The 25,342-nt window shown below is 39.1% G+C and overlaps 1 protein-coding gene across 1 annotated transcript in view; it reads left to right on the top strand.

Annotated features, from left to right (window-relative positions):
* LOC126469713 (alkaline phosphatase-like) overlaps positions 1-25,342 on the top strand; it is a 244,989-nt gene that overhangs the window by 207,890 nt on the left and 11,757 nt on the right. The window contains exons 6-7 of the mRNA XM_050096898.1: positions 14,130-14,263; positions 14,342-14,573. Coding sequence (XP_049952855.1) covers positions 14,130-14,263; positions 14,342-14,573 — 366 coding nt within the window. The remainder of the gene's footprint in view (positions 1-14,129; positions 14,264-14,341; positions 14,574-25,342) is intronic.

Here is a 25,342-nt window from a genome sequence, read left to right on the forward strand (position 1 = left end):
AGTTTTCCTCTAACCTCTCAGCAACTGCATCATCTGTGCTGTGGGGTCAGTAAAAGGAACCAATTATTAGTTTATTCCTGTTAAGTATAACCTCTACTCATACTAGCTCACAGGAACTATCTACTTCAGTTTCATTTCATTTTCATTTCATTGCATTTCATTTTATTATCTTCCTGTATATCATTTACATGATGTAGGAATTGTCACAACAAAGTTGTTATACTAGTACAAGTACTACAGACATAATAATAGAATATCACTTTCAAGGCATTTTTTAAAAGTACAAGTTTAGACATACAAATTAAAATTTTTGGCAATAAATTTACACACAATCAAAGTACTCATCTACGTCATAGAAAGTTTTGCTTAAAAGGTAATTTTTAAGTTAAGTCTTAAATTTTACTTAATCTATTATTGCCTTCATGTACACTGGCAGAGCATTGTAGAGTTTTATTCCAAAATAACTTACATGCTTTTGGGTTTGTATTGTCCTTACCCTTTCTACATACAAATTCTTAAGAGTTCTAGTATTATAATTATGGCAGTCCTCATTTGTACGTAGATTTTTCATATGTGCTCTTGTACACAGAATGCTTTTAAAAATATACAGTGATGGTATTATGAGTATTTGCAGTTCTTTGAAAAGGGGCCTACAATGAGTTCTTGGAGAGTTATGTGTTATGATTCGTACAGCTCTTTTCTGAAATTTGAAGATATCTGTTAAGCTTGATTTACTTTTACCCCAGAACACTATGCCATAAGACACGATGGACTGAAAGTAAGCAAAATACACTAGTCTAGTACAGTCTGTACTGCATACTCTAGATAATATCCTCAATGCAAAACATGCCAAATTGAGCCTGTGGGATAAGTACTTGAGATGGTCTTTCCAGCTTAAGTTTTGATCAATGTGCATGCCCAAAAACTTTGTGGATTGTACACTATCTTCTTATCCATTAGTTTTAACTGGAGGTCCACAATTTGAGTTGCTTTGCCATACTGTATATAATTTGTTTTACTTAGATTAAGTGTTAATTCATAGGCATTAAACCAATGTTGAATATGTTTCAGGACTATATTAGTTGTGGTGGTTAACGATTTTTTATCATCACTTATAATTATGCTAGTGTCATCTGCGAACAACATTATTTTGGTAGAAATATTAGGATTTTTTATGTCATTTATACACTCCTGGAAATTGAAATAAGAACACCGTGAATTCATTGTCCCAGGAAGGGGAAACTTTATTGACACATTCCTGGGGTCAGATACATCACATGATCACACTGACAGAACCACAGGCACATAGACACAGGCCACAGAGCATGCACAATGTCGGCACTAGTACAGTGTATATCCACCTTTCGCAGCAATGCAGGCTGCTATTCTCCCATGGAGACGATCGTAGAGATGCTGGATGTAGTCCTGTGGAACAGCTTGCCATGCCATTTCCACCTGGCGCCTCAGTTGGACCAGCGTTCGTGCTGGACGTGCAGACCGCGTGAGACGACGCGTCATCAAGTCCCAAACATGCTCAATGGGGGACAGATCCGGAGATCTTGCTGGCCAGGGTAGTTGACTTACACCTTCTAGAGCACGTTGGGTGGCACGGGATACATGCGGACGTGCATTGTCCTGTTGGAACAGCAGATATCTTACGTCTATTACGTGTATACAAGGAAAAGGGTGAGGGTGACATGTATGTTGATTTGCCAAAGTCTTTATTTGCATTTTCACATATGTGGAATGTGCGGTAGGCTATGACGTCACGGTCGATGAAGCTTTCCAGTCCCGATACATTGGGTACGCCTGTACCACCTCGTACAATTGCAACGGTTAGCCAGCCGTTGCCATGAGAAAATGTATCATTCAGATCAATACTGAAATTCAGTCTACATCCACAGAAGACAGCAGGTCCATCTAGTAGAGAATGTGCAGCGACAGATTTATAGTATTTTTCTTCTTGTCAGCGGCAGATGTTGTCATTTCGACGTCTTCAATTGTACAGCGTCCGCTGTACGATGCATTACATCGTATGACATCTCTGAGCGCTCTCTGAGCGCGTGACCTTTAACCCCCCCGATAAGGCGGCTCAAGTCCATCTTGGCAGCGCGCCAGCCGCCGAAGACTGGCATGCAGCGACAGATTTTATAGTATTTTTCTTCTTGTCAGCGGCAGATGTTGTCATTTCGACGTCTTCAATTGTTTTATATATTGTCTGTCTTGGACGGCGATGATATCTTCTGTATGGGTTCGATGACGGTTTGGATGTACCGTGCACTATTCAGTGTCCCCTCGACGATCACCAGTGGTGTACGGCCAGTGTAGGAGATCACTCCCCACACCATGATGCCGGGTGTTGGCCCTGTGTGCCTCGGTCGTATGCAGTCCTGATTGTGGCGCTCACCTGCACGGCGCCAAACACGCATACGACCATCATTCGCACCAAGGCAGAAGCGACTCTCATCGCTGAAGATGACACGTCTCCATTCGTCCCTCCATTCACGCCTGTTGCGACACCACTGGAGGCGGGCTGCACAATGTTGGGGCGTGAGCGAAAGACGGCCTAACGGTGTGCGGGACCGTAGCCCAGCTTCATGGAGACGGTTGCGAATGGTCCTCGCCGATACCTCAGGAGCAACAGTGTCCCTAATTTGCTGGGAAGTGGCGGTGCGGTCCCCTACGGCACTGCGTAGGATCCTACGGTCTTGGCGTGCATCCGTGCGTCGCTGCGGTCCGGTCCCAGGTCGACGGGCACGTGCACCGTCCGCCGACCACTGGCGACAACATCGATGTACTGTGGAGACCTCACGCCACACATGTTGAGCAATTCGGCGGTACGTCCACCCGGCCTCCCGCATGCCCACTATACGCCCTCGCTCAAAGTCCGTCAACTGCACATACGGTTCACGTCCACGCTGTCGCGGCATGCTACCAGTGTTAAAGACTGCGATGGAGCTCCGTATGCCACGGCAAACTGGCTGACACTGACGGCGGCGGTGCACAAATGCTGCGCAGCTAGCGCCATTCGACGGCCAACACCGCGGTTCCTGGTGTGTCCGCTGTGCCGTGCGTGTGATCATTGCTTGTACAGCCCTCTCGCAGTGTCCGGAGCAAGTGTGGTGGGTCTGACACACCGGTGTCAAAGTGTTCTTTTTTCCATTTCCAGGAGTGTATAAAGCAAGAATAATAAGGGACCGAGAACACTGCCCTGTGGGACACCTATTTCCAATTTCTTAGCATCTGAGACCCACTTGATTTTCTGATTTTTATGCTCTGCGATGATTTCTACCACCTGAGTTGTATCTTGAAGGTAAGATTCAAACCACTGCTTCACAACTCCCCTTACACCTATTGCCTCCATCTTGTTTAACAGAATTTTGTGATTTACTGTATCAAAAGCTTTAGATAAATCTAAGTTAATTCCCACTACACGTTATTTAGTGTCGAGACTCCTGACAATCTCTTTGGTATAGGCATGGATAGCTGATTCTGTGCTGTGGCCTGAGCGAAAGCCATGTTGATTGCAGTTTAGAAGTTTGTGAGCATCTAAGTAATTTATGAGTCTGGTTTTCATTAATTTCTCTAGAATTTTTGAAAATAATTGGAAAGGGATATTGGTCTATAATTTTCTACCTTGTATGGGTCTCCTTTTTTAAACAGAGGTCTAACCTTAGAGATTTTCAACCTCTCAGGAAACACACCTTCGCTGAAAGACAAATTGGCAATATGTACCAGGGGCTTTATAATTTGTTGGGCAACTTTTTTTATTATTGACACAGGCACTTCATCCACACCTGCAGACATTTTTGATTTTAGGCTCTTTATCACCTTTAATATTTCATTATCATTTGTGGGAGTTAACAACATACTACTGTCTACTTTTGGGGCTGTTAATTTCTCATGTTTAGTAAAGTTTTTACTTAATGACACTGGTACACTTAAAAAGTAATTATTAATGTAATTTGCCAGAGTTTCATCTTTTAATTCAATATTTTCACTATTTTTGAGTACTATTTCCTGATCCTTGAGGCCCTTACCTGTTTCCCTTTTCACAATTTCCCAAATAGTTTTTGATTTATTGCCTGATTTTCTAATTAATTTATCATTACTTAGTAATTTTGCTTTTGTAATTACTTTCCTATATATTTTTTTGTGATTTGTTACATATTCTTTAAACTTGGGGTCAGTCCAACTTTTCAGTCTATAGTTAAGCATTTTCATGGTCCTGGAGGAATTTCTAATACCTGTTGTGATCCAGGAGTTAGCATGTGTATGCCCATATGTGTTTGTTTTGACAAGTTTCTTAGGAAAACACATTTCAAAATTCAACATAAACAGGGAAGAAAAAACATTATATGCAGTGTTTGTGCTAGTTTGTAACGGTACTTCTGCCCATGATTGGTTAGTCAGTGTATTTATGAAGTGACTGCAACTATTTGTGGAGAAGGTTCTTTTGTACATTTGGTATGAACTATTTTTGGTCACAGGGGCTATGGGAAATTTAAGGATAAGTGCATTGTGATCAGATATTCCTAGGTCAACATTTATTACATCTATATCTATGGCATCTATATTTGTGAAGATATTATCTATGAGACTTTTTGAAGAGTTTGTTATTCTTGTAGGGTTAGTTATATGTGGATACCAATTGAAGCTATGTAAAACATTCAGGAACTGATCTATGGATGCACCTTCAGTCAATAAGTTGACATTAAAATCTCCACTTATAATTATTGTTGGTTTTTTTATGATGTAATATTTTGAGCAATGCCTCTAACTTATTTCTAAAAATTTCAGGATCACCACATGGTGATCTGTACACTGACATTATTATTAATTTACTCTTTTGCATATTCAGCTGTATTGCTGCAGCCTCAAAATATTTTTCTTCGTTCAAGGATTCAGTTACAGTCATATTTTTAACCTTTACTCCAGGTTTTACATAAATGCAAACACTGCCATGTCTTGTTTCCTTCCTGCAAAAATGGCTTACTAATTTGTATTGGGAAATGCAAATATTTTCTAGTTCATAACTCATGCACCAATGTTCTTGAATGCAAATACAATCTATACTAGCTTCACTGGCTGCAATTTCAAGTTCTAATATTTTATTTTTAGTGCATTGTATGTTAAGGCTCATTATTTTTAAATTATTGAAATTAGATTGAGAGGAGTTTGTACTCATGTTCCCCAATGTTACCGGCTGTTCCTTGCCAAGGCTGGGTACCAAAAATCCTTAAGAATTACATGTTTCCTGCTCCTTGTATTTCTTACCCCTGGACGTGCCACCATACGTCTTGTATCTGTAGTTGTAGCTGCTGTTTCAGTGGATGCTGGAGGTGTTTCTGAAGCTGATGATTCAGTGGATGTTAGAGATGCTGCCAGTTTTGATGCTGAGTCTGGTTTTGTAAGTGATGTTCCAATTGATACTGGAAGTGATGTTCCAATTGATACTGGAACTTTTGCTGAAACTGTATTTTCATTTAAATCTTGAACTACAGTTGGCACTGACGTTACTGTGGACGTTGAAGCTGTGTATGAAGCTGATAAATGAAGCTGCGATGGTGTTGATTTTTCTTCTGTTGATGATATCTGAGTGGCATTTTGTACCACTGTTCTTGCCTCTGTTCTTGTGATTGATGGACTAGTCACAGATTCTGGACTTGATTTTGAACCTGCTGGGGAGGGTGGTAGATCTGCTGCTGATGATAATGGTTCAGCTGTTTCTGATGATTTCGACACTACTGACAATTTGGCTGATGTGGCTGCTGTGGCTGCTGTACTGGACGACACTTCAGATTTTTTTACTTCTTCTAACGTCAAAGAATCTTCTGTTGCTACCAATGATTGTGGGACATCAGCTCTTCCTATTTCCACTAATGTTGATACTTTAATAAGGCTGTTTTCAGACAGTGTAATAGTGTTTCGTTCTACTTCAGAGTCTTTAATAGCATTCGATATTTCAGCACTCATGGCTTCTTTCCCTTTCATGTTTCTGTGAAGTCCATGCTCTGTAAAATGCTCTCTGCAATCACTATTTATCCCAACATATGTAGCATTAGGATAACCTCGACATATCTTAGCGAAAAGTCTGTTGGCGGTAATAATCTCAGTATTCACGCATGAGTTTTCCATGAGATCATACCTATGAGGGATACTGACAACAAAAAATTTCGCTTCAGGCATTTTACAAATTACTTGCTTTAAAACTGTTGTAGCACATCTAGTTTCATTGTGGTATACATCGTTGGCGCCTCCAATTATCACACATGTGCTGCCATTCGTCATAGATTGATTACAGCTATTTAAAACTTCACATAGTGGGGCTCCTGGTTTGATTACGTCAGTTACCTTGAATCCTGTTTTCTTAGAACTCATAATTTCAGCTACACCTCTTCCATGGCTGTCTGCTAGAATAAGGATTTCATGTCTATTTTCCAACGTGTGTTTTTTGTTTTGTTTACAAATAGCAGGCTGATTTGTTTTGCTTTGTGAGCGCATTTTAGCGTTGATCACTGAACTGTCCATGTGGATGATGGTACAATTTGGTTGTTCTTTCTCCTCTGTGCTATTTTCAAGCACACTAAACCTATTACTTAGTTTTAAAGTAAGTTCCGCTGTTTTTGTTTTTGGTCGTGTGCTGCTTATTTGACTGGTATTTGAGAACTCTTGTAGGCTAGATTTTGAGGAATTTCTCACACTTATTACCAAGTTTTCAAGCGTTTTTGCGTATTTTATAATATAATCGAGTTTTTCCTAAGTTCATTCTCTACATTCACTTGCACTTGCAAACCTGCCCTGTGCATTTCACTGGCTTTGTCCTGCCTGTTGCATTCTATACCGCAGTCGCACTTATTTAGAACTTCCGATCGTGAGAAACAATGGGTATGGCACCACTTATGATTGAACGTGCAAATTCTTAATCCATTTAACACAATTTTACGGCATATGGTACACTTCACTGACGAAATACGATCACAAATTACCGAGCGATTTGAAACTACGTGTGTTTCACTGCAAGAGACACTGCTTTTAACATCAACAAATGCTCCACCACCAACTATATTTAATCCATGCTTTCTAGACACCATTAGGTTCTTTGTAAAAATTTCAATTGAACTTATCCCTGGAATTGGCCAGCTTTCAGTACCTGTAATGATTTGAGCTTCAGTGTTTTCTGCTACTGCTTGGAGCTCCACTTCTTTCGCAAGACAGCTATGGTAATTTACAACTATAACACTGATTGCTCCTGGACCTAACCTCATCCTGTGTTTGACCTGCACCCTTTGAGACTGAAGTCCTTTTTGTATCTTCATGAGACCCTCTAACATTAAAATCCAACCAGTCCACTCCACACCAATGTAGCCATGGAACCCAATACTCCATTATCCTATGACAGAAATCAAAGAATCTGTAGTCTTCATGTTCATAGAACTGATGCAGACACTCCACTCAGCCTTGTACCAAAGGTCTGCAATTGGTCCTGTTGATGATGCTACAGATAGTGATCTGCCAGTATTTATAACTTCAGATAGCCATCAGAAACCAGTGACAATGTTTTCTGATCCAAAGTGACAAACATTGTTAGTACTGAGAATGAGATTTTCACTCTGCAGCAGTGTGTGCACTGATATGAAACTTCCTGGCAGATTAAAACTGTGTGCCAGACCGAGACTCGAACTCGGGACCTTTGACTTTTACAGGCAAGTGCTCTACCAACTGAGCTACCCAAGCATGACTCACAGCCCATCCTCACAGCTTTACTTTTGCCAGTACCTCGTCTCCTACCTCCCAAACTTTTCAGAAGCAGAATTTAGCTGCATTGAAGGCACGCATTGTGCAACACATTCTGAACATGACGCTGGAAACACTTTGATCAGCTGTGGAACATGCTGATTCTTGAATTCAACTTGTTGCAGAACATAGTGGACACAGCATACTGAACATGTTTTGTGCCAGTCACACAGAAATTAATAATCAGATTTCATTTTGATTGATGCTTTTTATGCAGTTTTTGGCCTCAGGACAATTAAAAACCAATGTGATTGATCCTTTTTATGCAGTTTTTGGCCTATTTTTGTTTTCTGTTTTTGAGATAAGATGTGAACCAACTTAGATTTTTCATGGAAGTCATAAGAAGCTAATTTGAGGAGCAGCTGCTTATGGTTTACTATATTTTGTTTTCTGTTTTTGAGATAAGATGTGAACCAACTTAGATTTTTCATGGAAGTCATAAGAAGCTAATTTGAGGAGCAGCTGCTTATGGTTTACTATATCAAATGCCTTACTAATGTCACAGAAGTTACCAGATATGCTCTCCTTGTTATCAAGGCTTCGCTTATTTTAGTAATTAGTTCATTAATAGCATGTACAGTGCTTTGGTCCTTCCTAAATCCATACTGACTGTGATGAGTAGTGTTATGTTTTTTATTATATTTTTCTAGTTGGTTACACACTATTCACTCAAATATTTTACAAATAATTGGTAGTATTGATACTGGCCAAAAACTTCCTATCTGCTCTTGTCTGCCCTTTTTGTAGATAGGTCAAACTTCCACATACTTCAGCCTGTCTGGAAAGCAGCCCTCATCAAATGATTGATTTATTATGTGACGGGGTTGGGATGCTGGGATGCAATATTATCGCATCCTGCCTTTATTATTTTTATTGGAACTTCATCCCAGCCCACAGATTTGAGATTTTTTCATAGCACAATACATGAGTAAATTTGAATTCTCCTGATCTGTGCCACATTATATTGGGACTTATGTGTGGAGGAGGGAGATCTTCAATTTTGCTATAATTTACAAAATACCTGGTGAATTCTTATTTCTAATTTATGATTAAAACTTCTTGTTTATTCAGTATCTATTTCAATCTTGACAATCTGCCATACAGCTTTTGATTTATTTGTCACATCTGATATGTATTTACTGTTAGCAGTTTGTTTTTCTTGTTTAACTACTCTGCCAAATATTCTCTTGTATTTGTTTGCATAGCTGACAAATTCTGCATCACAGTTGTTCTCTGTTTCCATGTGCAGTTTCCTCTTTCTAATACTAGAGATCCTGATACCTTCAGTTATCCATGAGTTTTTTTACAGTTCTTGTCACATGCTGTTATGAAGGGGAAACATTCATAGAAAACACTCATGAATTGTGATACAAAAGCATTGTAGTTTGTGTTTACTGAGTACCACTCACTGAATCTCCAGGAAATTTTATTTAGTCTTGAGACAAATGTATTCAAATTTTGTTGGCTGAAGTTCCTGACTCGTTTCACTGTTACAGTTTCATCTAAATTTTCCAATGAGATAAAAAAGGGCTGAAAGGTCAGATATACCTAATTCTAAGATGAACCTTTCCGTAGCACCATAGTTGATATTGCTCACTACATAATCTATACATGTTTCAGAAGATGCTGTTATTCTAGTGTACTCACTAAAATTTAATGTTAAGCCATTTTTAGATGACATGTCCTTCAGAGAAACAGCAAATGTGTCATCAGCTCTTACATTTATGTTGAAGTCAGCACAAATTATGACTTTTTACATAATTTTTCTATCTGCAACCTACACAGCAAGGTTTCAAATTTGTCTAGAAATTTAGCTAAATACTCAAGGATACAATATATGCGAATAATTAATGCATATTCCAAAAGTTAAATGCAGCTGCTTTCAAATCATAGCTTCTTGTTCAAGCAATGAAAAGTCTGCCTGACTTCAAAGCATGCTGGGTCCTCCAAAACTGTTTTTCTACAAAAACTCACTGCTAAATTGTAACCTGAAAGTGAGTTTTATCAAATTTATATTTTCACTTTTAAGCCAGTGTTCATTTAAGCCTATAACTTTACATAACTTGTGTTCTCCAGAACAACTTCTAGTTCACACAATTTATTCATCATTCCTACTGGTAGACTGCCTCTATTAACATGCATTACGAAATTATCACAAATTGAATCAAACAGAGAATCATTTAACTGGGCATCGAATATGGCACCTGCATGGGTCTTTAATTCTAACTTGCATTCCATTATTTTGTTTCTCTTTTTTTTATTTTTTTTTTTTTTTTTGTTTATTTGGTATGCATATTCCATAGATCCGTACATGCGAGTGATTCGCCTGGATGTGGAACGTGTCAATACAATTGTACAAATACAATTAATGCTACAGAATAGTAATATAATTCAATGATATAGATATTACAAGCTGTCATTAAACTAGTATAGCAATTCTCAATATAACATTATAACTATAACATTAACACTATAACATTAACATAATATTGTATCATCCATCTAATAACTAAGAGACTAAATACATCTATTATTAAGGGAGGGCATTACTTCTGGAAAAGAATTCATCTAACGAGTACAGTGGATGGTCGACCAGGTATTTTTTTAACATACCTTTGAACAGCGTTTCATTTTCTATTGTACATTTAATATAATTAGGCAATGCATTAAAAGTCTTTATAGCCGCATACTTTACTCCCTTCTGTACAAGTGTTAAATTTTTTAGTTCAACATGTAGATCATCTTTACCTCTAGTATTGTAGTTATGGTATGAACAATTTGTTTCATACTGAGCATAGTCTTTATTAACTACATTCATCAGAGAGTATATGTACTGACATGTTGTGGTCAGAATACCTAACTGTATAAAAAGTTTTCTACATGAGGTTCGTGGAGGAACCCCACACATGATTCTGACTGCTCTCTTCTGAGCAGTTAAGATTTTTTTTGAGGCGGGTGAATTACCCCAGAATATTATTCCGTAACTCATTAATGAGTGAAAGTACCCAAAGTAAGACGATTTTAAAATGTTGATGTCCCCAAAATGAGTAATTATTCTTAGAGCAAAAGTTGCTGATGAAAGCCTTTTTAGAGTAAGGGACACATGCTGTTCCCAGTTGAGCCTACTGTCAATGTGAACCCCCAGGAATTTAGTGGATTGCACCTGTTCTAGTTCCTGGTTGTCATGAGCAATTACTATACTTTCTAGAGTTTTATTTTTTGTGTGGAACTGTATAAAATTAGTTTTTTTAATATTAACTGAAAGAGAATTTATTGAAAACCAAGCTGTAACTTCTCTGAGTATATCATTAACATCAGTCTCCAGATCAGCAGTAGACTGACCATCAACGACAATGCTTGTATCATCAGCAAACATTGTGAATTCACAATTTTTACTAATGGACAGGGGTAAATCATTAACATATATTAAAAACAGCAAGGGTCCAAGGACAGATCCCTGGGGAACTCCATGCTGAATTTTGCCCCATTCAGAATCCACTAGATTAGGAGATCCTTTGTTGCAGCCATGTAGAACCACCTTTTGTTTCCTGTCTTGAAGATATGATTTTAGCCAGTTACCTATAGGCCCTTTGATTCCGTAATGATAGGCCTTCTCCAAGAGTATCTTGTGGTTTACACAATCAAAGGCCTTGGAAATATCACAGAAGACACCAACTGGTGACTTCTTACTATTAATAGACTCCAAGACATCATTTGTGAGTGAATATATGGCACGCTCTGTGGAAACCCCTTTTTGAAAACCAAACTGTCTGTGGTTAATAATATTAAGTTTATTAAGATGTGCCACAATCCTGTTATACACTGCCTTTTCAAGAACCTTTGAGAATGTTGTTAAGAGAGAGACAGGACGATAATTTTTTACATCTGTAGCATCGCCAGACTTGAAAAGAGGTCTCACAATGGCATATTTCATTCTCTCTGGAACAACTCCCTCATAAAGAGACATGTTGCAAATGTGAGCAAGTACTACACTTACATCATTACTGCAGGCTTTCAACAGTTTATTAGAGATGTTATCTATACCTGAAGATCCTTTACTTTTCAATGAGTGAATTATTTTTTTAATTTCATTAACAGTTATGGGTGTTACATTTATATCATTAAAACATTGTGGGAGGTTAAGTTTCAGAATATCTAAAGCTTCTCTTAGGTCACCACTGCAACCTATCTGAGAGGTGACACTTAGAAAGTGGTTGTTAAATGTGTCTGCTGTCTGTTTACTATCAGTTATTTCCAAATCGTTAATTTTTAGGACAGCAGATTTTTCATTGTCAGATGGTGCAGTACCTGTTTCCCTCTTTATTACATTCCAAATCGTTCTGATTTTATTGTTTGAACAGTTAATTTCAGATTGCATGCACATACTTTTAGATTTTTTAATGACTTTAGTTAAGATTTTGCAGTATGTCCTATAATATTTCATCTGCAGGGGATTATTGGATTGTCTAGATATTATATACAGTTCCCTTTTTCTCTGGCATGATATTTTTATGCCCTTGGTGAGCCATGGTTTTTTGCTTGATTGCCTGTTCTGTAGTCTACAGACCTTTTTTGGAAAGACATTTTCAAATATACCTGATAATTCATCAGTAAATAAATTATATTTTGTATTAACATCATTTGCAAGATAAACATACCTCCAGTCAGTCTCCCGAATGCATAATTTGAATTTTTGGATATTTTCCTCATTCATGTTTCTAATGGTTTTCCACTGTGCACTAGCTTTGTTCTGATTTGCATTAAAGTTGTCAATTGTGAGTATTTGCCCATCATGATCAGAGAGTCCATTTATGACTTTTTCAACTTTGATGTGATTAGTTTTACTCATATCTACAAAGATATTGTCTAATAGAGTGCTGGAAGTGGCAGTAGTTCTTGTGGGAAAACTGACAGTGGAGACAAGGTTGTAGGTATGCATTAAATTTGCAAACTCTGTCTTAGAAGATGAGCTTCCTAGGAAATCTATATTAAAATCTCCAGTCACTATAATGTCCCTATTTTTTCTTGTGAGATACAATAGCACAGAATCTAATTGTTTCATGAATACTTTAAAATTACCAGATGGAGCCCTGTATACTGCTACGATTACCAGTTTCTTGTTACCTTCTACTATTTCTGTGACACATGCCTCAAAGTCTTTCTCTACACAATATTTCTCTACATCTATTGTATTAAAGGACAGGCTGTTTTTCACATAAATAACTGCCCCACCTTTGCACATATGCTTTCTACAAAATGAGGTAGCTAAAACATAATTTGGTATATTGAGCATTTCAATGCCAAAAGTGATATGGTGTTCTGTCAGACAGAGAATATGAGCACAATTTGCGCCTGTTGGTTCATCAATATTTACAATAAATTGGTCTAACTTACAGAGCAGGCTTTGAATATTTTGGTGAAAAATTTTGAGCTCATTTTTAATTACATGATTAGTTGTGGTGTTACCATTGCTGGGACTGAGTTTTATTACTTTTGACATACCAGTATTACAGGAACAGTTTTCTGCAGGGAAGAGGGAGCTGTTGTGCTGGTAACACCCACATTTGTTGTTATTAACTACATTACTTACATTCTGATTGGAACCTTCCCCCTTCTGCCCCAGTACCATAAAAAATCCCCATTTGCAGCTGAGGACTTTCTTGATCTCAGGCACATCCTATGTGGAGCAGCTGCAGTCACTACTGTGCTCCTTTTTGCCATAGAGGGTGGATCTCCTGTTGGTGAGGTTTCTACACTGTCTGCTTGTACACTTGATCCTGTGGGGGTTGGTGTTGCTGTTTCTGCTATTGATGACTGTTCTTCCTCCTTAAATGCTGCTGCTTCACAAGTTGGCGGTGGACTAACGTTTCCCACTTGAGTTGTAACTGCTGGTGCGGTCTTGCTTTTGTATAAAAGACCTGTTTGTGTTGATTCACATACAGGTGCTGCTGCATATGAAGTCTTCCCTTCAGCTGTTCCATTAGGTTTGAAGGAGTATTTTGACGACACTGTATGTATTTCTTCCAATGGTACAGTTTCAATGGGCACAGGTGCAGGAATGATTGGAGGAGTGGTGTTTTCAAATAGTTTGAATGTTTCTGCTAATAATGGGAATTGGTCCAATCTGTTAGATTCCCTGTGAAGGATCACCCAGCACAATAACAGACTTATTTCTACTTTTGCTGATGAGAGAGATCTCTTCAAGAGCATTGCTTATGTTAGACACTTGCATCCTTTTACCGTATTTGTTGACATGCATTCCATGGTGTCAAACAGTTTCTTTGATAGTTACTAATGTCTATCACCTTATTTATAATCTGGATGCATTTCAGGTATATTTGCCAATGGACACATGAATTATGATGATCTGCATGTTAGTGCAGGTTCTAGTATGCCATCTCTTCATGAAATGACTACTACAGCAATTAGAGTTCTTCAGAAGAATCAAAAAGGATATGTGCTGGTGGTGAGTTATTTTCTATAGTTGTATACTAAAAAATGGAATATTGTAAATTATTTTCTTTTCTGCTATTCTTGGTTGTAGGTGGAAGGTGGTCTAATTGATGTGGCTCACCATAGGGGTTATGCTCGAAGGGCACTGCAGGAGACATTGGCACTAGACACTGCAGTAGAAGAGACCTTAAATACAATTAAGTATGATCCATTGAAGCTGAAAACAAATGAAGCATTGTCTGATACACTGGTTATTGTTACTAGTGATCACACCCACTCTTTATCCATAAATGGTTATCCTGCACGTGGTAGTAATATATTGGGTAAGTACATGAACATCGGTTCTTTCTTGTTGGTTTCAGGTGCTTAATAGAATGCTTATTAGTGCCCTTACATATATGTCTATATTTTCACTTTCTATTATCAAATTTAGATAGGCAGCAGACACAAACAGTACTTAAAAACCAATACCATATTTATTTCATTGTCACATAAGATAATGAGCAAATCAGCACTTAAACTGGTTACTGTCCTCTCATCTTGATTCCGGTATAACACGCGTACTATGAAAACATGGTACTGCAATTTGGACACCACTCACTGCTGGTTTCTTTTGCCGAAGAACAATTCTATGTGTTGTAAGACAGTACTCAGTCTGGAGTGAGCTCAGAATAGTTGGCAACAGTATGCCCATGAAATCACAGTGAATTTTGCTGTTCAAAACAGTTTAATAAGTAAGAGATCAGAAGTATTTTTACACATTTCTTGCTCATATAAATATTATTTACTGTAGTCACATTATCATACATGTTAGTGTTGGATTAAATAAGGCAAATATGGTGTGAAAAGTGCATTTCCATTCTTCTGTCAGCAGATTTATATGTATGCATATGAGAAACATTCACAAAGCCTCTTGTATATCTACTGTTTTTGTTTAACTTAATCTTCAATAAAAGTTTTATAAAACTAATTAGCTGCATGTGACTAGTGTGGATGTTGCCATATCTCTGTAAATGGGGAGTTTTTTGTGAAAAAGTATACATTATGGTTTCATTGGACCAAATACAGCATGCTGCAGTGAAGAGACTGGAGTACTCAGGGAGGCTCTTCTTTCAACTTTTAGGTTATGCCAGTAAAATCAGAAAATCACAGAACAAGAAGAAAAGATTTGTGTGCTTCAAGTAAAATTTAACATGTGAAATTTGAATTATAACAGTCAGGGGCAAGAAGCAAAGGAGGGGGTGAAAGGGTACTGGAGAAAGCTGGAAATCAAAGGGTAGGCAGGCAAAACTTTTGTTAGTGAATTTAAAATTTAATAAAAGCAAGATTGCAACTGATAACATAATTAGAGAAAGTAATCATAAATGCATCATAAAAATATGGTGTGAGGAACAACAGCTGGTCGAACTTTTGTAGAAATTCAAACTTTATTTAAGCTTCTAGTTTCAATGCCTCAGTAACATTGTCTTCAGGCCCCAATACATTGAGTGGCCAGGGTATTCCTGTCATATGTGCACAAAGTACAAGACCCACTGTAGTACCTGGATTCTGTAGAAGTCTTTCTAACAGTGTGCCCTCCACACATCCAGCAGCACCAATTGTCAATTCGTTTTCTATTGAATTCCTTTCCCTTCTTGCTGTCAATTGTTGCCTAATTTTCCTTCTGAATTTTCTATATCTGTTTCCTTCAATTTATCCAGTTCTCATCTATTTAATTTCCTCACTTTTGTAATTTCTTCACTTTTAATGACCAGTTCATAACCAATAAATTAGCATATGGTCAGAGACCATATCTGCCCCTGAACTGTCTTACAGTTTAAAATCTAATTTCAAAATCTCATTCTTACCATTATATAGTCAGTCTGAAACCTCTCAGTGTATTCAGGCAGTGTATTCAGGTGTCTTGAATGTATACAGCATTCTCACACAATTCTTTAACCAAATGGTAGCTATGATTAAACTATAGCTGTGCAAAAGTCTTCCAGGCTACCTGTTTCATTCAATTCCCCCATTACATGTTCTTCAGTTATTTTCCCTTCTGTTCCTTTCACTACTGTTGAATTCCAGTCCCTACACCATTAAATTTTGTCTCCATGAATTCTCTGAATAAAGCTTTCTTTCAATCTCTTCAACGTCTGCAGAGCTAATTGGCATATAAACTTCCACTACAGTGGTGTATGTTGCCTCCATGTCCACCTTGGCTATGATAAAGTGTTCACCATGGTGTTCACAATAGCTTACCCTCATTTCTATTTTCTTAATCATTATTAGACCTACTCCTGTATTACCCCTACTTGATTTTGTGTTTATAACCCTGTATTCATCTGACCAGAAGTCATATTCTTCCTGCCACCACACTCCACAAATTCCCACTATAACTTCAACATATCCATTTCTATTTTTAAATTTTCTAACACACCTACTTGATTAACATCTCACTCTTCAACTGGTAGAATGCCAGTTTCCTGATGATGACAACCTCTGAGTAGTCCCCACCCAAATATCTGAATGGCGGGCTATTTTACTTCCAGAATATTTTAACTAGGAAGATGCCATCATCGTTTGACGATACACTAGAGCTTCATGCCCTTGGGGAAAATATTGGTTGTAGTTTCTCCTGCTTTGTCATTCCCAGTACCACCACAGCAAGGCCATGATGGCTAATGTTACAAGACCAAATTAGTCAATCAACCAGATGTTGCCCCTGCAACTATCAAAAAGGCTGTTATACCTCTTCAGGAACCATAGGTTTTCCAGCCTCTCCACAGAAACTTCTCCATTGTGGCTGTACGTAGTGTAAAGCTATCTGTATTGTTGAGGTGTGAAAGCCCTCTGACCACAGTAAGGTCCATGGTTAATGGGGAAAGCCGTAAGTTAACTCTGCTGTAAAGCTAGTGAAAATAAATCCAGGCAGGCACTGTGGGACAGCTGTGTGATCTCATATTATTGCTATTCCAGTGGATTCTGCAGGAATATGATGATATATTTCTTATCGCTTAAACCTGAGTAGGAAGAGTGAAGTCAAGTTTGGAGATCTGTTAGTGAAAAAATAAGGGGTTCACCACCACACAAAAGGAAATTCATGTAGCTCTTGAGCAATAGAAGACAATTATTTTGTATTAAATTTAGAATTCATCACTTCATCACATAAGAATAAGCTAGGCTGCAGCTTTGTAGACTTATGCCATGGGAGGGACCCTCTAAATGAGCCAGGGATGCTCTACACACCAGAGACTGCTACCCATGTAGCTGACTGTGTGCGAGATACAAACAAGATTAATTCTTTCTATATTATTATTATTATTATTATTTATTATTATTAGCCAATTCTCCATCCACTCCAAGAAATGATAGCTGTAGGAGACACTGCCATATTAGTGTAAGATCCAAAGAAGTGCTCCACATAGATGAGACTGTTAAAATAATAGTGATCAGCTGCTGAAATATTTGGAACAAGGTGCAAGAATTTAAAGCATTCCAAAAAAGCACTACAGCTCATGGTATACAGAACCTGGTATAGCCCAAAACTGACAGCAGTGAGATTTTTGGGGTGAATCTGGCTGTAGACATTAGACAATAAACTAAAATCCATTGAGATGGAAACTGAATTTGCATGCAAGATCATTTGGACTAGAGTTAGCATCAAGGGTGGACATCAACTTATAATTTGGTCCTTCTGTCAACCACCAGACTCACCCTAAACAGACTGATAACTGAAAACTTTAGAAAAAACCTCAGTTGTTAGTATATGTTTCCCTATCATGCTGTCATCATTAGATGACACTTTAATCATTCACAGATCGAGTGGAGAAATTCCAGTTTCCAAGTGGGGATGTAATGAGAGATCCTGCAAAACAATACTAAATGTATTCTCTAAAAATTATTTAGAACAGATAGTTTGGAAACCAACTCATGATAGAAATATATTTTCTATCTCTCTAGCATGAAATCCTCAAACCTGTCACAAATTTTCACAACTTTTCAGAGGTAAATTAAAATTCCACTTTGTTAAAATATGTACATACAGTGTTAAAGAATATCTTGAAGCTAAAAGCTAAAGTAGAGTGCTTATATGTAACCATACAAATATATGCAGTCTTTTCAGATAGCATACATTTATTTTCATGTATGCTATATACTCTGATTAGCCAGAACAATAAAAACTATGACTATCTACCTAGTAGCTGGTATGTTCTCCTTTAACATGGATGACAGTGATGACACACCATGGCATGGAAGCAATGAGGCCTTAGTAGGTCGCTGGAGGGGACTGGCAACACATCTGCACTCACACATCACCTAATTCCCATTAGTTTTGGGGAAGGGGCAATGACTTCTGAGGCCTAATTCAGTCGCATCCCAGATGTGTTCTATCAGGTTCAGATCTGGTAAGTTGGGGGGTGGGGGGGGGGCCAAACATCAACTGGAACTCACCACTGTGTTCCTCAAACCACTCTATCACATGCCTGGCCTTGTGACATGGCACATTATCTTGTTAAAAAATGCCACTCATTATCTTGTTAAAAAATGCCACTGCCATCGGGAAACGTGATAGTCACGAAGCAGTTTATGTGCGCTGCAACCAGTGTATGATACTCTTTGGCCATCATGGTGCCTTACACAAGCTCCACTGGACCCATGGATGCCTACATGAATATTCCCCAGGGAATAATGGATCTGCTCCAGCTTGTCTCCGTCCCACAGTACAGGTGCCAAGGAGCTGTTCCCCGGGAAGCCCTCCCATCAGCATCACGAAAAAGGTATTGGGATTTATTAGACCATGCAACACTCTGTTACTGCGTCACCATCCAATGCTGATGGTCATGTGCCCATTTTAGACATAGCTGCCAATGCCGTGGTGTTAACACTGGCACATACGTGGTTCATCGGCTGTGGAGGCCCATCATGAGGAGTGTGTTCAGACACTCTTCTACTCTGCCCAGCATTAACGTTTGATGTTGTTTGCTGCCTGTCCTGTTTTACCAGTCTGCCCAACACTGACTCAAAGGAAGGCCTCGGTGCTTGTTAGTGACATCACTTCAGCTAGGCACGACGAATGCCAGGTCTGTTGCAGGCAGAAACGCCTGGCCGTACTTATCACTATAAATCTCTTATTTTTGGACAAAATGTTTGGTATTGTTTTGGATTCTGCAGTTTTATTTAGATGAAAGATTTTCTTGCTATCGTAAAGCTACAAATGAAGATCATAATTCTGTATTACTGAATCCTGTCGAAACAAACGTAGATCAATATGAGAAGATGCTTTGCCCCATTGCAAGCTTCGGAAATTTTACATTCAAGTAACTATATTTGCTTGATCCATTTTGTTGTCGAAACTTACCCCAACCCCCTTACAATTAACTCATTTCTTTTATTTATTTATTTCTTTTCGGTTGACATCATCACTGGAAATGTGAACTAATTTACATGTTAAATGTCCAACTGTTGCCAGTCATTAGATTAGTCGTTTTCAATGAAAGGAATTCTAAACAGGAAACAAAATAGCTTCATACATCGAAAATACTGCTGAGCTTAAACTTTCTCAAACATGCACATTTGGAAAGATAAATATTTCCCTCTTGTAACTGAAAGGAGAAACTTTATAAGATAAAAAAATTTTATTTGATAAAACAAGTATCTCTCTTTCGCTTCTTCTGTCCCCCACCCCCTCCCCCAACGTGTACCATCGCAAGATATTTCATTAACATTCAGTGCTCCTCACTCCATAATCAACCAAGATACCTAAAGAAGAGCACCAATATTTTCACAGTTTCTTGTAAAAGCAACCCAGTACAAATGTAACTTCCTCAGATTTACAAGTAAGGTAAAGAAGCACGAATTCTGTTGCTGCTGGACCATGAAGTTGTTTTTGTATGTCAATCCTTAAAACAGGTGGAAATTTAAGTTCAGGAGTACACTATTTGTTAAGAAGTGTAATGAATTGCACAATTAATTGATTACAGAAATCTCTCAGAACAATGTGTGTTGGTCAACTACCACCAATAGTTTCACATTTACCTGTGTCAGAGAGGGAGACACCACCATTATGAGTATGCCTGCAACAGACCTGACGTTCGCCGTGCCTAGCTGACGTGACGTCACGAACAAGCGCCGAGGCCTTCCTTTGAGTTGGTGTTGGTCTGCCCAGCCTATGACATTTGACATCTTTAATGAGGGGTGGCTGCCCAACCCCACAACGTCTGGATGTGGCATGATGTTGGTTTCGCCACATGTTAAAGACACTCACCACAGCACTCCTCGAATACCTGACAATTTGTGCAGTTTCCAAAATGCTCATCCTGAGCCTCCAGGCCATCACGGACTGCCCTCGGTCAAACTCAGTTAGATAGCACATGGACAGCACACTCACTGCTACTACATGCACCGTGCATTTGTCCAACTAGCAGTCATTCCTCACCAGATGATTCTAAGGCCTGGATGGGTTTATATTGATGGTAGGTCAATTGGACATAATTTTATGGCTGATGAGTGTACATCTGTATGTATTCATTGTTTTTAAGTAGCTATTTTAAGATAAACAAGCAAGCTATCTATTAATATATATTTCTGTAATTCCATGTAATATGCTAAAAAACATCTGTGTGTATAACAATGTTTTTATGTACCTATATTAAGATAATTATTGACTTTGTGGTGACCAGCACCAGTCAAGGGGAGAGGATTGACCAGAGAGGTATAGCAGTTCTTTGAGATTGATTGTGTTTGGTACTCCTGTTCAAGTGGCAGTGATGCGAGCTCTATAGCTCTATTGTTTGGTACTACCACTGTTTTTTTTTTTTTTTTTTTTTTTTTTTTTTTTTTTTTTAATTAAAGTGTGTTTATTTGCAAGTGTTGGAGTATTCCTTCTGGCTATTGATGGCCAGGAATCTGAATATATCCACAGTTATGATCCTGTTTTGTGTTTGTGTCTTCATCTAACGTGTGCAGTTACCATGGGAACCAGCACTGTGGATCGTATGGCCAACCACATGACAGACTACAAGTGGACAGTTCAGCCAAGGAGCACAGCAGCACGCAATCCCTGCTACCACTCTCGCGAGTGACATGTCTCATCTGGATGATGGTTTTACCCGAGAAACAGACATAACATGCAACATCCTATTTAGGTGGAAAGACTATGACACACCTCATTCAAGCACATCTGAGCATCCACATCAGAGAACATCACCAGTCACGGGAATTAGTGATGTCTGCCTTACAATCCCTGAAGAGCACTTTCCACAGTCCATGAACATACCTTGGCTTCTGCTTGCAGGTCAATATTCACAAGCCCAGCCTGAATTTTTACACACATCTGTTTTGCACAAGTTCACATTTAAACTGTTTTAACAAAATGCATTCCATTTTCTCCAATGATGCTGATTGTTGCTGCTGTGCCAGATGCCCAAACATCTGCATCTTCCACATTATGTGATATGTGTGGCCAGCATTTTTCCAATGCCATGATAACCTCAGGCTACATGATGGTGTAAGACAGATTGACTTCTACCCTTCTCAGTTGAGACTTCATTTAACTGCACGTGAATCTGCCTCACACACAGCAGTCGAGACTACCAGTTCAACCAGTTACTATCCAACACATCCCATTGGGTTGATGCTGTAAGCTGCCCTCAGTACACAAAGACAACCCAACAATGTGGTTCATTTTAGTGGGTAGCCTATTAGATGCCCACAGTACTGCGTTTTATTGGCAGGACACTTAGAAAATGTAACAGATCTACTAAGGAGACTGCCTACATTACGCTTGTCCGTCCTTTTTTAGAATAATGCTGTGCAGTGTAGGATCCTTACCAGATTGGACTGACGGAGTACATCAAAAAAGTTCAAAGAAGGGCAGCATGTTTTGTATTATCACAAAATATGAGAGAGAGTGTCACAGAAATGATACAGGGTTTGGGGTGGACACCATTAAAAGAAAGGCATTGTTTGTTGTGACGGAATCTTCTCACGAAACTCCAATCACCAACTTTCTCCTCAGAATGCGAAAATATTTTGTGGACACTAACCTACATCGGGATAAAAGATCACCATGATAAAATAAGGAAATCAGAGCTTGTACAGAAAGATGTAGGTGTTCGTTCTTTCTGCACACTATACGAGATTGGAATAATAGATAATTGAGAAGTATTTGCCTCATTAGTCATCTTCACAATAACACTGCTCTAATGTGTGACTTGTCGTTCCACAAATATGAAATGGTTAAAGCTATTGTTATTGACCATCTTTCTCATCCTATGGCAAATGCCATGCAATTAATTATCTATGAGGACAGATGCCCATTGCAGCTGTGGTGATGTTTACATGCTATGGTTACTCCAGAATATGTGCCAGACATTGCCCTGTACATACTATGGTTAGGAAAATTGCCTGCAGAACTAAAATTACAACTTTTGTCCCATATGAGAGATCCATTGGATGTCACACTCTGTCTGACTGACCAAGCACTCCAAGTTAAGAAGCATCACCATCTCATGGCAGCATCTAACACACCAGGGAGCAGGGCAGGTAGCAACACTGCAACAGTAGCCCCGTTCATAACTGACAGAGGCAGAGGTAGAATGAGCGTCACAGGCACATGTGATGTTCAGCGGCCAAGAGGAGGCACCCACACCTCCCACTAACCACTACCTGAGTGGGCCCAACTGCAGACAGGTCTACAGCTGAACACCCGAGGACCTTCCAGCAGGTGAATACAGATAGCACGACTGGTGCTAGTCATGCATCTCACGCAGTTTACCCCTCTGCTGGCTTCGCAACACATTCAGTGATGTGGCACAGAACTGCAGATCTCTCTGTGCATGTCTGTGGTGTACTGACTAATGAGATCCATGTGCTGAAAATGGTAGAGCAGCAGACCTGCAACTGGGTTACAGATGGCATCTGTGACATGCAGGTCAAATTAGGCACCACGACCCATAGCAATAAGGATGGGCATCAAGCTATTTTCAATTTCATCAGTTCTACAGATGGAGAATGTTGGTTATTCATCCAGGACATCTCAACAAATCTCTCGTATTTAATTGGCACAGGAGCAGACTTGAGTGTGATATCCATTTCATATGACACTGGCCATACCTTGCTGGTGAAACTATCTTTACGAGTGGCTAACAAGATGGATATAAGGCTCCATGGTGCAATCAAACTGCAAAGTCAGCTCATACCAGATGTATACTTTCCATGGACCTTTCACATGGCTGACGTAGATGACACAATTATGGAAATAGATCTCCTCTGATTTCATGTGTCCTCCATTGATCTGCATTTTCAAACCTTAATTCACCATCAAACCAAGACAGACATACTCTGTTTGCAATTCACAATTGACTCAGTCACATCTGTACTCACTGAACAAGCATCTCTATAAGAGCAGTTGGTTGTCTCGCGCACACGCTTTGTGATGGAACACACTGAAGTCAACACTATCTTTGTAAGAAATGCCAAGACACAACAACTAATCAACACTGCTTCAAGAGATCTGCTTTGAGCTCACCACACTCCTCAACTGCTTTGATTCCCTTCCATGGATAACTCAATGCTTTCTACTATGGATACCTCATACAAGGCAATCCCAGTGACATGGGTAAACAGGTTAGTGACAGCATGTTCTATTCTCCTGTTAATTCAGTAGTGACCCCCCACCCCCCTCCCTGCCCACCCCACTAAAAGATGGTAAACTAGCATCAATTTCAAATGGAACATGCCACAAGACAAATATCACTGACAGTCTACCTGTGTGCCACATGGCATGTTGGCTAACACCACATAAGCTTCACCATGCAATGGAGGTGGACCAGTAACTTCTCCAAAACAGAACTATATGCCCTTTAGAGAGTAACTGGCTGTCCCCCAGTCATCTTGTACTCAATAAAGACAGTTCTTAGCGACTGAATGGTGACTACAGGTGATTTAATGCTAGAACTATCATTGACAATTATCATATTCAAGATATACACGACTTTGCACAACTTCTTAACAGTGCATGGGTCTTTAGTGTGACTGACTGTCATAAAGCATACTTGTAGATAACCCATGTTTCCAAGAGACATTCCTAAAATGGCACTGATCACCTGTTTCAGCTTGTTTGAGTTCTGTTTCATGATTTAGGGACTCAGGGATGTGGAACACATGGAAATGGTTCATTGACTCAGTCTTGTACAAGATGCCTTTTTGCTATGCCAATCTGGATGATATTTTAATCTTTTCCACCTCGATAAAGGATCATAAATCACACCTCCAGCAAGTCGTACAAGCTTTGAAGGGCAATGGGGTGGAAATCAATCATGAAAAATCTCAATTACACCAATGACATTCCTGGGACAGACGGTAGATGCTGATGGCGTCCAGCTGCCATTCAAGTGGATTTATGTCTTCCATAACCTATCTAGTCCTACAACATTCAAAGAATTGAGTTGTTTCCTAGGAACCATAAACGTTTATAGATGACACCTACCCATGGCCATGTTAATTCAGGCTGTACTAATGGATGCCTTAGCAGGTAAGCAAACGCCTTACTCATGAAAGGTTCAGTGGACAGACAACGTGATTCAAGCCTTCAAGGTGCTCAGAGTCACTTTAGTATATGGCATTACACTCACACACACACACCCAGACACGTGCATCTCTATTACCACAGATGCTAGTGATTCTGCGGTCAGCACTGTTTTACAATGAGTTAGTGATTCCAACCACCTTTTATGATTCTTTTCTAAGAAACCACTTAGTTTGCAATTTAAGTGGTCTGCATTCAAACAGGAGCTGTTCACAATATATGAGGCTGTGAAGTACTTCTGGGATAACATTGAAGGCAGAGAAGTCACCATATACACCAGTCACATGCCCCTCACAGATGCCATCCATAACCCACAGCAGATCTGCCTGCCCCGCCATTCTCAGCACACAGATCTCATTAGTCAGTACACCACAGACATCAGACACGTTAAAGAAACAGAAAATATGGTGGTGCATTACTTATCCAAGGTTTCAGCAATTACTTACAAATGGAATTACAAAGAGTTGGCTTGCTTACAGCAAGAGGACAGGACAGTGCAGGCGTTGTTACATGTCACATCCA

Source organism: Schistocerca serialis, chromosome 3 (genome assembly GCF_023864345.2).
Source record: "Schistocerca serialis cubense isolate TAMUIC-IGC-003099 chromosome 3, iqSchSeri2.2, whole genome shotgun sequence".
In the NCBI taxonomy this organism is placed as follows: domain Eukaryota; kingdom Metazoa; phylum Arthropoda; class Insecta; order Orthoptera; family Acrididae; genus Schistocerca; species Schistocerca serialis.